General features: G+C 44.2%; 1 protein-coding gene across 1 annotated transcript in view; it reads right to left on the bottom strand.

Annotated features, from left to right (window-relative positions):
* Nucleotides 1-1,589: 1,589 nt before the first annotated feature.
* Nucleotides 1,590-17,187, bottom strand: part of TTPA (alpha tocopherol transfer protein) — a 31,741-nt gene continuing 16,143 nt past the window's right edge. The window contains exons 2-5 of the mRNA XM_083187169.1: nucleotides 12,395-12,548; nucleotides 9,775-9,968; nucleotides 6,572-6,682; nucleotides 1,590-5,389 (exon numbers count right to left, since the gene is read on the bottom strand). Of these exons, the coding sequence (XP_083043295.1) occupies nucleotides 5,216-5,389; nucleotides 6,572-6,682; nucleotides 9,775-9,968; nucleotides 12,395-12,548 (633 nt within the window). The 3' untranslated portion in view covers nucleotides 1,590-5,215. The remainder of the gene's footprint in view (nucleotides 5,390-6,571; nucleotides 6,683-9,774; nucleotides 9,969-12,394; nucleotides 12,549-17,187) is intronic.

A 17,187-nucleotide genomic window follows, 5' to 3' on the forward strand; every position in this document is an offset into this window, starting at 1 on the left:
AACCAGAAACAGGGCCATTGGATTTGGACAGGTCCCTTTTAAAGTTTTTGGCGGGAAGGAGCCTGCACAATCTATGGCTGCGTCTACACATCAAATTTACACATCATGTTTGAGCAGGATACAGTGTAACAGGAGCTGTTTAGCAGGATGCTTACTCAAGAGGATATATATATATATATATATATATACATACACACACACACACACACACACACACACACACACACACACATACAACAGTTGTAAGTTGGTGCCCTTGTTGAACCTTCAGTGATTGGTTCTGTAATAGCCTTTAGTTAATTCCAAAGTAAATCAAAGTAAAGTCCAAAATTTATAAACGTTTATTAAAAAGTCTCTTATTCCACTTGGTATTGGTGGTTTTCCAGATCATAAAAAGACTTCAATAGCAATAGAAAACAAACGTTCCCAACGCGTTTCGTCCCATCAAGGACTTCATCAGGGTTTTCAAATGATTTCGAAACTACCCCACGACACATTTAAACTGGGTGAGTCTCCAACTAGACATTTTATAACAATGGGTCCTTTATAAGCACTGCTGCGCAATCTTATTGGAAGTTTCTATTAAAATCTGTGCTGGTGCTAGGGTCTTCACTTCTCTGCCACAAACTTTATCTGCGTGTAATCGAGTGGACAGCTTTGTGTGATTGCGAGTTCTAATACAAATCTCCAGGAGGATATATAGCTATTCAATATTGGGAAGGTGGAGGTATTCCAGTAGTTGGACACCATTAAATGGTAAAATGTGTATATGCTCTATGCATCATCATGGACTATTCGTGGTGTGCCTCTCTCTGTCTGATGTACAGTCTCGTTTTAGGCAAACCGATCTGCACTCAAGAACAAGTATAAACTGGTATAAAGTTGAATTGAGTCCCCAAGACCGGTTTTCACTGTCCCTCTTGAGGTGTGCACTGGTATAAGGTTCAGTGGAATATATGGAATATATAGTGTTCATTCTAGCACCCGCCATATTTGAAAACCCATGCAGTTCCTCTTCCCTGTCTGGAGTATTGCTGTCTGGTAGTGCTTCTAGCATAGTGTGGTCTGTATATCAGCACTGATATGCAAACCAGACCTATGCTAGATAACACCACAGCAGCCAGCGACACCCCAGGCAGGAAGAGGAACTGCATGGGTTTTCAAAGATAGCGGGTGCTAGATTTAACACTATATATACACAAGCCTGCTGCATCCTCCTAAACAGGATCCTGTTCAACTCCATTCTGCTAAAAGGCAATGTGTAGATGCAACCTAATGTATGTAGCAGTAGTGCACCTGGCAGGGAAGGAGCCGGGGACACCCCAACACTACATACATTACAGCAGGCAGCTCTGCAGCTAGCGCTGTTGGGTCTTGGGTATGAAAGGCTACTGGTGCACCTGCACCAGTAGCCTTTCATACCCAAGATCCAACAGCGCTAGGCTGGTTCTCCGCCTAAAGAGCATATGTGCTGTGTGCCGGCACCACTGGGACCACCCTAGTTATAACTCTGCCCTGTATTCCATGTGGAGCATAACATTTATTGTGAACAACAGTATCTCCTTTATTAAAGAAAGAAAGGAAACATATTAGGGTTATCATTCTTCAATGTTTATTTTTATAAAAATATTTATCATATAATGGCACAGCATTAAATCTTTAACAATTATAGAATTATAGAACAGAATTATAAAGGTACATACGGTATAGAATACAATAAGACATACTGTACGATAGAAAAAGAGTGCGATAGAAAATAATTGGTACTTGTGTACTAGCACGGCGCCCATCGCATCGCAGACCATAAGGCATGCGATGTTATACAATTTTAAATTGTATACCATCGAATTGTATGTCATTGTATGCCATTCTATCGCATATACAATGGTATGCGATTTAAAATTGTATAAGCACCCTAATGGGTTTTCCCATGTTAAAAGTGGCCCCTATAAGTTAATTAAACGTGTTGGGTGCTTAATATGTTAAAAGCACCACCAACGGCACCACCACTATCAACGCCAACCCGAAGCGTGGCGAGTGGCGGTGGCGGTACACGTCCTATAACCTTTTCATACCCCCACTAGCCACGTTGGCGTGGAGTTGATTTTATATAGTGTGGTGGGCGCAGCGAGCCACCGAGCCCGAAGCGTGGCGAGCGCATGCGGAATACATGTAAAGTAATACGCGTCCCCTCGCAGGGCTCGCTGCGCTCGCCATGCTTTGGGCTCGGTGTCTCGCTGCGCTTGCCACACTATATAAAATCAACTCCACGCCGACGTGAATAGTGGGGGTATGAACCCCCTGAACACTTATACAATTTTAAATCGCATCGCAGTGCATCGGGTGTATGCCATGCGATGCGATTATATGTCGTGCGACCCAATATCGTGGGTGCCGTGCTATTACACAAGTACCGAAAAATTATACATAATTCCATCTAGTCAGCTCTTTTTTTTATTTTATTCTTGGAGGTTAGTGGGGATTTTAAAAAGAATGTTTTTATTTTGTTTACTATTTTCTATAAATCTTTAAGGCTTCTGCGGTATGAGTCCCCAACTACAGCTGCAGAGAGACTTTTTCAATTACAGGTTGAGTATCCGTTCTCCAATTATCCATTATCCAAATTATTCCGAAAACCATAGTCTCCAAAATGTACTTTTATTTTTCTACTAAAAAAACTACTGGGGACATCTGTAACTGGCCCTACTGGGGAAATAGCATGTACAGTAAGTGGCACTAAAGATGTTCAAGGACATGATTGCTTGGCATTCAAATCCAGTGTCTGAGATACACAAACTTTGTTCCATGTTTTAAAACCTTGTTCCATGCACAAATAAAATATATTTGTGTGTATTTCATGTGTTTGATGTGCATATACAATATAAATGCAAGATACAGTACCTCATTCAAATATAAAAATATTCCAAAATACGGAATAATCAGTTATCCAAAATTCTTCTGGTCCCAAGCATTTTGGAGAAGGGATACTCAACCTGTACCTCGTGCAATTTATATACTCTCACAGTTTCATAGGTTGATCAAATATAATCTAGAAAAACAAACACTTTACTATTAATAAAATATATCCCTGTATCAAATTGCTGGAAACCGCAAAATAAGCTGTATACAGATGATATGGTGACCCCCATATGGCCAACAAGGTCAAAAGATTGCGCACTTTAAAAAATAAATAAAAAATGTTTACCTTCTTCATATTACTATCCATGGTTGATATGATTATGCAGAGCAACCTGAGCCAAGCGCATTAGTAGCGGGGCGAGGCACCATGACTGAAGCAAGGAGATGTGGTACAAAAAAAAAAAAAAATGTTGTGCCACATTTTGTACCCATCAAACTTTTCCAGTGTCTACCATTGACCTGTTGACCCTGTTGATCTTTTACCCAGTTTACCTTCTTCACGTTGACCTTCTGGCGTGGAACTATTGACTGTTGACCCAATTAGGGTCGACCCATTAAGCCATACCCAAAATCATCTTTCCTGCTGAATAGACTAAAGCCCCATATACACCAACTGATATTTTAAACGATAATGCTCATTTTGCCCCTTCGGAGCGATATAATGTTTATAATATTGCATATTGTCAATGATGCGCACTCCCGAATGTCCTCCTTCGTCCTGCATGTACATTGTTAATGAGGGCTATGCAGCAGATAGTAGTAATGAAATATGAAAGTCATGTTCCACTGCTCAGCGGATTAAACTCCTGCATTTTTAAAATATATATTTAGGCTAACACTTTTTATTTTTAAGAAAATAGATCTGTATTATTTGTAAGAAAATAGTAAAATATCATGTATTATTTAAATTGAGGCATAAAGTGTTTAAGAAGTATTTTATAAATAATGTCGATACAATGGGGTATATTCAATGGTCAATGCTGTATTCAACTGACCCCCCTGAACACCATTTCCACATTGCTGGATTTTCATAGCGACGTGGAAATGGTGTGTGCGGTCACCAGAACAGCGAGGCTTGCAGCTAAATGCAGCGGGCACCCTGCATTAGCCGCGAGTCTCACTGTTTGGGGGAATCCTTGCTGTCTTCTGACAGTAAGGATTTCCCCAGAGCATTGAATACGGTGAGCGGCCCGCCTAGGGGTTAAATGGCGAGGGTCGCTTGTTTTTGGCGATCCGTACCGTTTAACCCCCCTCACCAGTCGCATTGAATACTGCCCATTGTAGCATGTTACTTATTAGCGAACACAGTGATTCATTTATATCTCTTTCAGTTTTTAAATGATAAAAACAGAAGAGGAAACACTCCCCATTTTTTTTAAGCAACACTTTAGCACATACTATATATATATTACAGAGCAGAGGCTTTCACAAAATAAGGAACGACTTTGTATTCTGTAGAAAAATCATTTTGAAACATACACAAACAGCACAAATTACTAAAAAAAATCCTGCTTTTAACAGATTACATGGACAAAAAAATAATGTAATTACTAAGTGAAAAATTATTTAATATCACTAATAAAATCCCATTTTTTTAAATTAATAACAGGTACTAAATAAAATCACATTTAAAGTAATGAGTGCAATCTTCCATCTGATATAATTATTTCCTAGTAACACTTTCAATGTAATAATTTAGCAGCTTCTAAATATCTTACTGCATTGTTATAAGATGTAGTTCCTGAGTATATTTTGCGATCCTGTGTTCCCCTGCACCGTCAAAAGAGAAAGTTATGGACTATGGGGTATGTAATAGCCAGTGTGATGCAGGAACCCATGACATTTAAATGTTTTACTTATATAGCCCTTAGTCTTAAAGTGGCAATAGTCTAAAATAAAAGGTGGGGGGGATTCAATCCCCGCCGATATTTGCGACAGGGGAAATAGCGGCGGGTGCCTATTCAATGCTGTGTGAGAACTGAAGAGGCAGAACGACAGAACGGGCCTGACCTTAAAAGCTGTCATGCCGGCTTTGTCGATAACGGCCGTGAATTGTCAAGCTCGCGGCCGAATCTCGACAATCCACCGGCATTTGCGTGGACACGCCCCCTTTTTCTGGGAATCGCTGACTGTTCATTTTCATTTACCCCATGTCTTCATTTACAGATAAATACATATATTGATGCATCCTCTACTTTTTCACAGTTTTAAAACCAAGTATAGTATTTTAAAATATAGTTAATTCAGTGTAAAATTACCAATGAATGTAAACCTGTATTACAAAAACCATAGTTGTCTATCTGTGCTCAGATATACTGAGCAGGTAATCTTCAGAGTCCATGACGCAGTCAGTCCACTCACTACAAAGTTCTTTTATCGAAGGTCCTGTTCCCCCATATTCTGGAGGGAGAATATCCTCAGAAAAGTGCTGTTGAAGAGTTGGCCAGTAGTTGCTCCCATGCAGATGAATCTGAACAAGCAGAGTAAGGCATACAGTGTAAGTTTTAACAGAATGCGGTTAGCTGTATTTATTCTGAATCTTTAAATATTATTCCCAAAAAAGAACCAATACTTTTTGAATATATAGGAATTGTCTTACTATGTACTTCAGCTTTCACTAGGGACAGTAATTATAGGGCGTAATTCAGACTTACACAAGTGTGTGTAGGGAGGGGGGGGGGGGGACAGGGTGGAATTGAGTTCCACCACCTGTAATGGTGAGGTAGAGCTAGTCTAACCTCCACCTTGGTCCTGAACAGTAATTGTAAACAGGGAAGCCTTATAGTTTGCAGGGGGCAGTGGTGGAGCTAGGTGCCACAGTGCCCGGAGCAAGGGCATATGTCACAGCACTCCTCTCACTCCTATGTCACACACAGACTTGCACACCCTCTACCACCTGACCTCTCTGTCACATACAAACACACAGAACCTCCTTCTCTCTATTTCATAGACACACATAGCACCCCCTCTCACACACCGCACCCCCCAACCCCGGACACTACTACCTCTTTCAGACCCAGCATCTATGTGGTTGGAGACTCGAGTATACCTTTGGATTGTTGCACAGAAAAGGTTGGGTCTTAGCGGAAGGGTGCAGTGCACAAGTGTGGACTTGGAGGCCACACTGGCACTCTGCCAATCGGTGTCCTCTCCAGCGGTGGCTCCAGGAATGTGTCGCCGGCTATATACACTAGGTGGATGCTGCATTGTACAGCATTGCGAGGACCATGGCTCACACAGCTGATAGTGTGAGCCATGGCCGGGTGGCGCAGGAGTCAGGGCTGGGGGAGCGGGCAGGCGGCAGAGTTTTCGGAGCACGGCTCTGGCGCCCTGTGAACTTTTGGCATCCAGAGCTCATGCTCCGCCGGCTCCACCCTCCCTACACCCCTGGCAGGGGGTACCAAAAACTCTACCACTTGCCCTGGCTTTGCCTTATGGGGGGTAGGTGGATAATTAGGTGGCAGAATGAAATGCGTTTCACCACCTCTCCAGGACCACTTTAAGCCCGGTCCAGGACACTGGGAAGTTCATTAGGTTATGATCTCGGCACCATACAGTACTTTACTATTAGCAAATGCTAATAAGATGTTCAGTGAGACTGATTTTTTCTTTGTTATTCCCTTACAAATAAATAACATTTATTTCAACTCACCCTTTGTTTAATTTTCTCAGGCAGAAACGGTTTGATTAATGAGAAAACAGGATGAAAAAACAAAGGCTCGTTGATCAGGTGTATTCCCCGCACTTTAAGGGGGAAAGAATCCTGCAAGAACAAAGCAAAGAATATGACAGAATGGTAGTTCGGAAACAGGCAATGTTTGATAAAACAAATGAAAAGTTTGAACTCCTCTTTTACAACACAAGCTTTAAGACAATGGAATTTATCCAACCCTGTGACAAATACCTGTGGTCAACAAATTAGGACAAAAGATAACACAGGGCCTTATTTTGGTTCATTCTTTCTGACAAAATCCTTCTTAGATGGGCAAAACCATGTGCACTGCAGGTGGGGCAGATGTAACATGTGCAGAGAGAATTAGATTTGGGTGGGGTTACACTTCAAAATGAGATCTATATTGCAGTGTAAAAATAAAGCAGTCAGTATTTTCCCTGCACAGAAACAAAATTACTCACCCAAATCGAATTCTCTCTGCACATGTTACATCTGCCCCCCCTGCAGTGCACATGGTTTTGTCCATCTAAGAAGGATTTTGTCAGAAAGAATGAACCAAAAATAAGGCCCTTAGTGAGCCGGATTGTAAACCACAGGCTTTTGTTCATTGTCATCAGCCTATTGTTTCCAACTGATAGTTGTACACAGCTATAATCAAAAAGGGGGTGTAGCATTTGTCAGCTTGGCCCCCGGTTATGATTTCCTCCATCATCTGTACATGCAGGACATGCTCGGGGGCATGATGACGTGACTTGCGGCATTATGTTACGGTACAGATCATTTTGCAGATCATTTATACCATGTTCTCACTGCGAGTGAGAACTACACAGCTTTTACCTGGCATTAAAATGCCGGGAACTGCAGGGACGGACCCCCGTTCTCACTGCTAGGCAAATTCCCGGGTGAAGAAGTTCTACCCGGTAATTTGCCTTTTTAACACAGGTTTTTATGCAGTGAAAAAAGAGAGAAGGTACAGCGCTGCACTGAATGAATAAAAAATATTTAATAAAAATTAATCATAGTAAAATACATTAATACATTTCATAATACATACAAGACACACAAACATTGAACATACATCTCCTTTAGAATTAGAACTGGTTAGTGGTTATTAGGTCAGCAATTGCATATACTTTTTGCTCTAGCTATGAGCCGGTTAGTAGGTATTAGAAAGTTCAAGTCCCCACAGAATGTGCACATACAATGTGGTTTGATACTTAATTGTATTCCAGGGGTGTTGTGGCTTGCAAATTCAGCGATGGCTTTCTCCGACCGTTTGCGCTGTGGTCATATCTGAGATGGTTGCAATCTGCTGGGTTCAATAGCAGCCTGATGGTCCCCTCAACGCGTTTCTCCGCCTTAAACGATCAGCGGCTTCCTCAGGAGTAGTGATCGTTTAAGGCGGAGAAACGCGTTGAGGGGACCATCAGGCTGCTATTGAACCCAGCAGATTGCAACCATCTCAGATATGACCACAGCGCAAACGGTCGGAGAAAGCCATCGCTGAATTTGCAAGCCACAACACCCCTGGAATACAATTAAGTATCAAACCACATTGTATGTGCACATTCTGTGGGGACTTGAACTTTCTAATACCTACTAACCGGCTCATAGCTAGAGCAAAAAGTATATGCAATTGCTGACCTAATAACCACTAACCAGTTCTAATTCTAAAGGAGATGTATGTTCAATGTTTGTGTGTCTTGTATGTATTATGAAATGTATTAATGTATTTTACTATGATTAATTTTTATTAAATATTTTTTATTCATTCAGTGCAGCGCTGTACCTTCTCTCTTTTTTCCTGTTCTTGACTTTAATTAGGGGTTTATGGTAATCCCCCTATTGGCACAGCAGCAGCACTGAATAGTTAATCAGCGCTCAGTATCATTCTGTGGAGTTTTTATGCAGTGAGAATGGGTTGACCCGTGTCTGCATACCCGGATCTCAAACATGGGTAAAAATAAGGGTTTGACCCGTGTATGAGATCCAGGTATGTGGCCCATTCACACTGCAGAAAAACTGTGTTAAAAGGCAAATTTCCGGGTCTACATGCTAGACCCGGGAATGTGCCTGCAGTGAGAATGGGGTATTACTGACATTAAGGGGCCGATTCATACCAATTCATAGTGGGCCAAATTCTTCCCCTTCCCTGATGTTTGGGGTTTGCGAATGCACATGCACCTTTAGGCTGGGCCGTTCTCTCCAGAGAAGGTTGGAGAGGACATACAGGGTGCCGTAGCAAGGGGAACACCCAGTGTTTTATGGGAATCCCTATTAAAAAAAAAACGCTAGTGGCATTGCCTGCTCAGGGCAGGCGGCTGATGTCACATGACATCAGGACCCGCCCCATATTCGTCGTTCAGCGGCATAAATAAAACTCAGTTTGGACGGACTTATTTCTAAAGGGAGAAAAATCATCCTATGGTTGGCAACCATCAAATGATTTCTCTCCCCTTCGGCCGCATGTGGGGAGAAGGGCGTTCGGCAGGGCGGCGGTGACCTGTTTTGCTAGGCTGTATTTATATGCAGCCTAACGAACAGGGCTGAACCAGGCTCTAAAGGAGAACGGCCTGCTCTCCTAAAATTCCAGGATGTCACCCAATAATGTGGAAGGGTCACTGAGCACTATGGGCCAGATGCGCTAAGCTTCAAAAGTGATAAAATGGAGAATGATAAACAGCCAGCCAATCAGCTCCTACCTGTCATGTCATGGACTGTGTTTGAAAAATGTCAGGTAGGAGCTGATTGGCTGGCTGTTTATCATTCTCCATTTTATCACTTTTGAAGCTTAGTGCATCTGGCCCGATATCAGCTGCTGCCTGGCCCTGCCCCCGGTAACCCGGCTGTGTGCAGAGTAACATTACAAGGTCACATCGCACACAGCTGGGGGGGAGGAGGCGGGGCCGGGTAGTGGCTAAAGCGGAGTTCAGCGCTCAGCTCAGCGGCGCTAAGCAGTGCAGACAGCGGCAATCCTGAGAATTTTCCAGGTTTGACAATCTGGGCACTGGAGAATAGCCCGGAAAATTCTCGGGAGTGCCAGAGAAGGGGTTAAGAAAGGTTAGTGGCCTAGTGCATTATGAAGATAATGTATACTTCTTGTCATGGACAACTTAACTGTAGAACATGACTACACAAGTAATCATCAAGAAAACATTAGATAAGTAGAAATCTTCACCTACTGTCATGACTGCAGCAATCCGTGTAGCAATAGTTGGGGTGATTTGAAATGCATGGACCAGTCTCCATCCCTGTAGGTCAAATATAGCCTTAATACCATTCCTCTGTGTCTCTGTGTCCCTAACTATAAGCTCAGATGTTATGAGGCTTATTCGAAACACTTCATATGCGGTAAACTGATGTGGGTCCCATTTTTCTGCAAAACAGGCAAAAATGTATACACAGCAATTTCATCTCCTGCCAATGTTTCTGTATGTCCTGTACTCATACATACTGCATTATTATATAGATTTGTCACCATTAAGAAAAACTTCCACCAGGCACCAATAAACCACATTTTTTTGTATTTTAATTGGATTAATGATCAAACTCGCAAGACAATTGAGGGCTGATACAGAGCAAACATTGCCCCAGCTGGCATACAGTATCTTGCGCGAGACTGCATTACGCTTACCCAGAAGAGTGTGATTGCGATGAATCGGGCCTTGAAATTGGACCAAATCAGCTTAGTTTGATGTCCCCTCAGGTCCGATGCGTGGTCCCGTACACATCAGACCCGAGCAGGTGGTCGGACCTGCTGGCCGTCTGACCACCCGACCTGGGACCTGCTTCCCATGCAGCGGGGGGCGGTCAGCGGGGTCCGACCAGCTAGTGGCGGGCAGCTCATAGTAGTGGTGGGCAGCTCGGTCCATCCAAGCAGCGGCGGCTGGAAGGCTGGAGCTTGTAGCGGAATTTTGCCAGGCGGCGGGATGCGGCTGCTGTTTTTAAATGACTGGCCGGCCGTTGATTGGCTGACTCTCAGCCAATCAACAGCCGGCCAGTCATTTCAAATAATTGAGCAGCAGCATACCGCTACCCTGCAAAATGCCGCTACCAGCCGCTGCTTGGATGGAACCCGCTGCCCACCACTAAGAGCTGCACGCCCCTCGCCACCACAACCAGCTGGCCCGACTCCGCTGCCCTCCCTCCGCCACCGCAGCAGATCCCCGGGAGATCTACATGCAATAAATCACATGCGATTTATTGCATGTAAAAATGGCACATCAAGTGCCAGATCACATGTGAGCCTCCCGGGGAGCTACCGGGGAACCCTGGGCAAACTGGTCCGACTTGTCCTTAGGACAAATAGGGCCAGTGTATGGGGGGGCCTTTAGATCACTAGAACAGGTTGATTAAGGGTTGTAAATATCAGATAATGATGATGACTACCGTCAGTGGCACTAGCAAACTATTTCTGATTGGTGGTTTTTAAATGCTTCCAATAAGCATGATAAGCACAATAATACCCCTTTCAGACATACGGCAAAATCCCGGGATTTTTCACGTGCACAATCCCGGGACTAGGGTATGTCTGAAAGGGTCTACCCAGGATTTTAGTCCTCTAAAAGGGATGCAGTCAAAATCCCGACGGTCAAAATCCCGACGGTCAAAATACCGACAGCAATTGACAGACAGTCAAAATCCCGACATGGTCAAAATCCCGACATTTAAAATCCCGACATGGTCAAAATACCGACAAGGTCAAAATACCGACATTTAAAATCCCGACAAGTTCAAAATACCGACATATAGAATGTAGACAGGTGAAAAAGTCAACATGACTTTCGGGCGACAGGTCGCGAGGTCGACATGGGTTTTTCACTGTTTCTTGACCCGACATGTGCCGACAGGCGGTATTTCATGCCCTACCATCCACTAGGGCGTGGTGGGAGAATAAAATAGTGTGCCGAGCGTAGCGAGGCACCGTGCCCGAAGCATTGCGAGCGCAGCGAGCTATGCGAGGGGCTGCGGTTGACTTCCAACTGTGTCCATGTCGACTGTGTCGACATTCAGGTAAAAAAACTGTGAAAAGCCCATATCGACCTCGCGAGCTGTCGCCCGAAAGTCATGTTGACTTTTTCACCTGTCTACATTCTATATGTCGGTATTTTGAACTTGTCGGGATTTTAAATGTCGGTATTTTGACCTTGTCGGTATTTTGACCATGTCGGGATTTTAAATGTCGGGATTTTGACCATGTCGGGATTTTGACTTTCTGTCAATTGCTGTCGGTATTATGACCGTCGGGATTTTGACCGTCGGGATTTCATACCGAATCCCTCTAAAATCCTGGGTCCTGCGCACCTGCAATGCACCAGGGATTTTTAAAAACCCGGGTTTGAAACGGCATTAAAATCCCGGGTGGTATGTCTGAAAGGGGTGTGTAAGTGTCTGTGACATGTACCAGACACACAGGCTAGGCTGCCAAACAGACCAAACAGAACACATCTCGGACACTGTATTTGGGAAGAATTATGTTGCTGACTTTCTGAAACATAAATTTCACATTTACCGGTTCTGTCTGTATCAGGCGCAATGTCTTTAAACAATACATGATCATTTATACCGCTTTCAGACAGTCGTGGCCGAATAACCCGGTAATTACCCGGCATTTGAAGCACCGGGTTATTCGGACGCATGCTGTCAGACCCCCTTCACACAGGAACGCAAATCTCCTCAAACTGTTTGAGGAGATTTCTGCTTCACCTGGGAATTTCAATTTGTGTGTGAATGGGATATTAGTTATGTGGTTATACATTGTATATTAAGTATGCAGCATATAAACATTTGTATTTTACTTACCGATCCTGTAAATAAGAACTTTGCTTCCATAAGCATCTCTGGACCTCAAGACCCCATGGTAGCCGGCATTGTAGAGGTTAAGGAGAGAGGAGGGGCACAGATCAGCACTAATTTCTGGGCACTCCTTCCTCCACTTGTGGTAGTTCTTCAACAACTGAATATGAACAAATATAGAGTGTGTCAATACAAAGGAAATATTAATAAATTGAATCATATCCAATTAGCCACAAGATGTTTACTGCAAATATTACTGTGGCTCACACAGAATGTGTGATTACTGATGGGGAAGGGGAGCATGTGGGAGAAGCAGTGAAACACCTACGTAGCATTATATGGCAGGCATAGAGGGGGTATTCAATCTCCCAATGCTATTCCTGACGGGGGAAATAGCGGCGGGGCCCTATTCACTGCTGTCTTTTCCGACAGCACTGAACAGGGATCTCGGCAGAACGGGCCCAACTTTGCAAACAGTCAGGCCCGTTCTGCCGAGAACGGACGTGGATTGTCGAGCTCCCAGTTGCAGCTCGACTATCATGGCCACGCCCCCTTTTCAGCGTTCAGCAGGTGGAACATTGAATTCTGCCTGACAATTCTTCGTTGAGCTGGCCGAGAACGGGACAGGGTCACGGCTGTTGGGCCAGCCTGACAGTCGTGACCTGGGATTGAATATAGTAGTTATATATAGTAGTTCTTGCAGGCCACATTGCTAGAATAGAAAAATATATATACTTAACCACCTAGGTGGAAGAGTATATTTCAGGCGCTTCTGGGTGAGTTGTTTTGGTAAGCTGCTCACACCGTGGGGAGGTCAGCCCCCCAAAAAACACACAAGGTACAAATACAGGAAAAGGTGGTGGAGCGCTAGAATAATACAATTTTGACAGAATATGACCAATTGGGTAATATAAATTATTTTATTTTACTAATATAAGGTATAAATAAAATATATGGTTAAAATAGCAACATTAATAACAACAAATTGGTGTACAGCCTGAGTGGGGCTCATAGAGTGGGGACAGATATAAATCTCAATTTCTCACTTGTTCCTATGGATACTCCCACGGATGGATAAGTCACAAACTTCCCAGATGGAAATGAGGGACACTGGAATGGCAGGTGTCCATATACCTGGCCGGAAATACAGATCAGATCCTGATGGAATTCGGATGCTTGGTCTGAGTCCTTTGTTAAGGCAATCCGGTGAGTAGCAGGTGGTGGTATCTCTGATGGTGTCCAGGTAGTTGTCCCGAATTGGGGGGGGGGGGGGGGACAACTACCTGGACACCATCAGGGATACCACCACCTGCTACTCACCGGATTGCCTTAACAAAGGACTCAGACCAAGCATCCGAATTCAATCAGGATCTGATCTGTATTTCCGGTCAGGTATATGGACACCCGCCATTCCAGTGTCCCCCATCTGGGAAGTTTGTGACTTATCCATCCGTGGGAGTATCCATAGGAACAAGTGAGAAATTGAGATTTATATCTGTCCCCACTCTATGAGCCCCACTCAGGCTGTACACCAATTTGTTGTTATTAATGTGCAATTGCTATTTTAACCATATATTTCATTTATACCTTATATTAGTAAAATAAAATAATTTATATTACCCAATTGGTCATATTCGGTCAAAATTTTATTATTCTAGCGCTCCACCACCTTTTCCTGTATTTGCACATTGCTAGAATACACAGGGAGATGCAGGGCTACATGAGCTGCCAAAATGAATATGGGGCGTTATATGCTGTACACTGCCAAGACTAATAAGCAGGCCAACCCCAACACCACACCCAGCAAGCTTGTTACATACACTTATACACAACTAACAATAGATATATACATATGGAGTGAAAACTCTCTCTTTCACTGGCCATGGGTTTAGATCAGAGTATGACCAGATTGATATAAAGTGAAAACCATATATAACCAAATACAAAGACATTGCTTAATTCTGTAGGCTTATGTGATGTACTATTATTAGCGACCATATTCCTCTTCTAATCTGCAGGAGCAGTGCTGGGGCTAGCACACACATTGCTGTGATTACAGTACATACATTCCAGGCTCAGCCACGCCGCTGTCCTACCACCTCCCAGGGTATGCCATGTAACCCATCTCCAAGGCTCAGCCACATCCATGTCCTCTCACCTTCCAGACTCACCTATGTCACTCCACTCCCACCTCCCAGGCTGGGCCAGGGCCACGTCCTCTCACCTCCCAGGCTGAGCCAGGTCCCTGTCCTCTCACCTCCCAGGCTGAGCCAGGTCCCTGTCCTCTCACCTCCCAGGCTGAGCCAGGTCCCTGTCCTCTCACCTCCCAGGCTGAGCCAGGTCCCTGTCCTCTCACCTCCCAGGCTGAGCCAGGTCCCTGTCCTCTCACCTCCCAGGCTGAGCCAGGTCCCTGTCCTCTCACCTCCCAGGCTGAGCCAGGTCCCTGTCCTCTCACCTCCCAGGCTGAGCCAGGTCCCTGTCCTCTCACCTCCCAGGCTGAGCCAGGTCCCTGTCCTCTCACCTCCCAGGCTGAGCCAGGTCCCTGTCCTCTCACCTCCCAGGCTGAGCCAGGTCCCTGTCCTCTCACCTCCCAGGCTGAGCCAGGTCCCTGTCCTCTCACCTCCCAGGCTGAGCCAGGTCCCTGTCCTCTCACCTCCCAGGCTCAGCCACTTCACTCCACTCCACTCTCACCTCCCAGACTCAGCCATGTCACTGTCCTCTCAGCTCCCAGGCTCAGCTGGGTCCACCTGCGCCCCCTCTGGGGTTAAGTTGTGGATAATGTGGGTGGAGCTACTGCAGGGATGGAGCATTCATTGGTGCATAAACAGTTTTTTTTTAAATAGTCAATGTTTGGGCTTTGTATTGCATCTTCTAATAACATATCAATCTGTATTATAGTTTATTTGATACTGTAGCCCTGCTTTAGTCAGCAGGATGCATAAATACCCTCATGACAGTTCCATGTCACACACTTACATATACCGCAAACACCACCCTATCATACTCCTATACCCCAGCCCTGACAAAGCCACCTCCCGCTCACTCACATATACCTCAGCCACCTACCACTTCCACACAGACACATATCAAACCCAACCACCTCCTTCTCACACATTAAGATACCCTAGCAGACTCCCTTTAACACATTTACCCCAGCCATGCCATATCCACTTGCCTCTGACACACATATACCACAGCCATCTTCCTCTCACAGATATTTATACCCTAACGCTGCCTCTTTGAAGTCAGGTGGAGATTACCATTGTGCTGCATACGTAATGTTGCCTTCCCTCTGACATTTTAAACCTGATGCTTCATTGTGTTTCTATGTATTTTTAGTTTATATTGTCAGTTGTTTTGTCTCCTTCATAGTAGTGGTCATTATGTTGAGGATATTTTTGTACAGTAATACCATCGCCCACAGCTGTTCCCCCTCTCTGTCCAGGCCAAACAGTTCACCCTGATGGTGGCCCGGCCATGTCACTCTTACCACCCAGAGTTGACCACGTCACTCTTACCTCCCAGACTCGGCCAATCACATTTTCCCTCTTACTCTTATCTTAATGCAGACAAATCTGAACAGTGGTCTAGAACAGTAATTCTCAACCTCGGTCCTTAAGTACCCCCAACAGTGCACGTTTTCCAGGTCTCCACACAGAATCACAAATGGAATAATTAGCTCCACCTGTGGATTTTAAAATGTGTCTGTGAATAATGAGTGCACCTCTACATCTGTCAGGTGATCTGGAAAACGTGCACTGTTGGGGGTACTTGAGGACCAAGGTTGAGAACCACTGGTGTAGAATGCAGCTAAACTCCTGGTTTCTTACAGTGGCTTGTGGCCCCAGGCAATTCCATAATTTAGTCTACCCAGCTGCTGGGATAGCAGAATGGCAAAGACAAACAACAAGGATTCAGAGTTGTAATTTTGAGAAACATTGCAAAATGACATTTGCCGTTAGGCTAGCGATGGAGTTTCCTGAACTAAGGAGAGATAGGAGGGGGGGAGAGAGCTGTAAGTGACCCAGGGATCTCAGCTTCTCCTCCTCCCTGCCTGGGTTTCTGAGTCCTGTGTAACCTGTAACCTAATTAGAGCATTCAGGGCTGGAAAGTGTGTAAGTAGTACAGGGGCTGCTGGTATTCTTTCATGTGACAAGATAAATTATATATTTATTTTTCTATGTGTATTTAATATTAAGTTGTATTTGTTCAACGAGAAGAAAACTTTATTTAAAAAAAAAGTCTCTATTAGGTGAAGCTATATATAGTACCCAGACATTATTAAACTTTAATTTACAGTTTATTTATAGGGGTGTATTCAATGCGGCCGCTGGCTGCTCACCCTATTCAACGTTCTGGGGGAATCCTTGCTGTTAGAGGACGGTGAGGATTCCCCCAAACAGCGAGGCTCATGGCTAATGTAGGGAACCCGCTTCATTTAGCCGCGAGTCTCGCTGTGTTAGCGGCCGCATACACCATTTCCTCCTCATTTCAAAAAGCTAGTGAGGGGGAAATGGTGTGTGCAGGGGGGTCAGTTGAATACTGACCATAAGAGCTGTTACAGCTCGCCCTCTGCACTGAATACTACCCATATAGTCAAGCATATTCCATTGCACTTTAAAACTATTAGTTTAAATGTAATATAGAGATGATTGGTTTACATTTTATATACACAATCCCTACACCCCAACATGACCCATTGGAGGAGGGACAAAATTATTTTTTCCTATCTGCATTTCCCTCTTAATTTATGATTACAATCACCTGTGTTGAAACATCTTTCTTATCAATAGTTCAAC

The sequence above is a fragment of the Crinia signifera genome, chromosome 5 (genome assembly GCF_055691185.1).
Source record: "Crinia signifera chromosome 5, ASM5569118v1, whole genome shotgun sequence".
In the NCBI taxonomy this organism is placed as follows: Eukaryota; Metazoa; Chordata; class Amphibia; order Anura; family Myobatrachidae; genus Crinia; species Crinia signifera.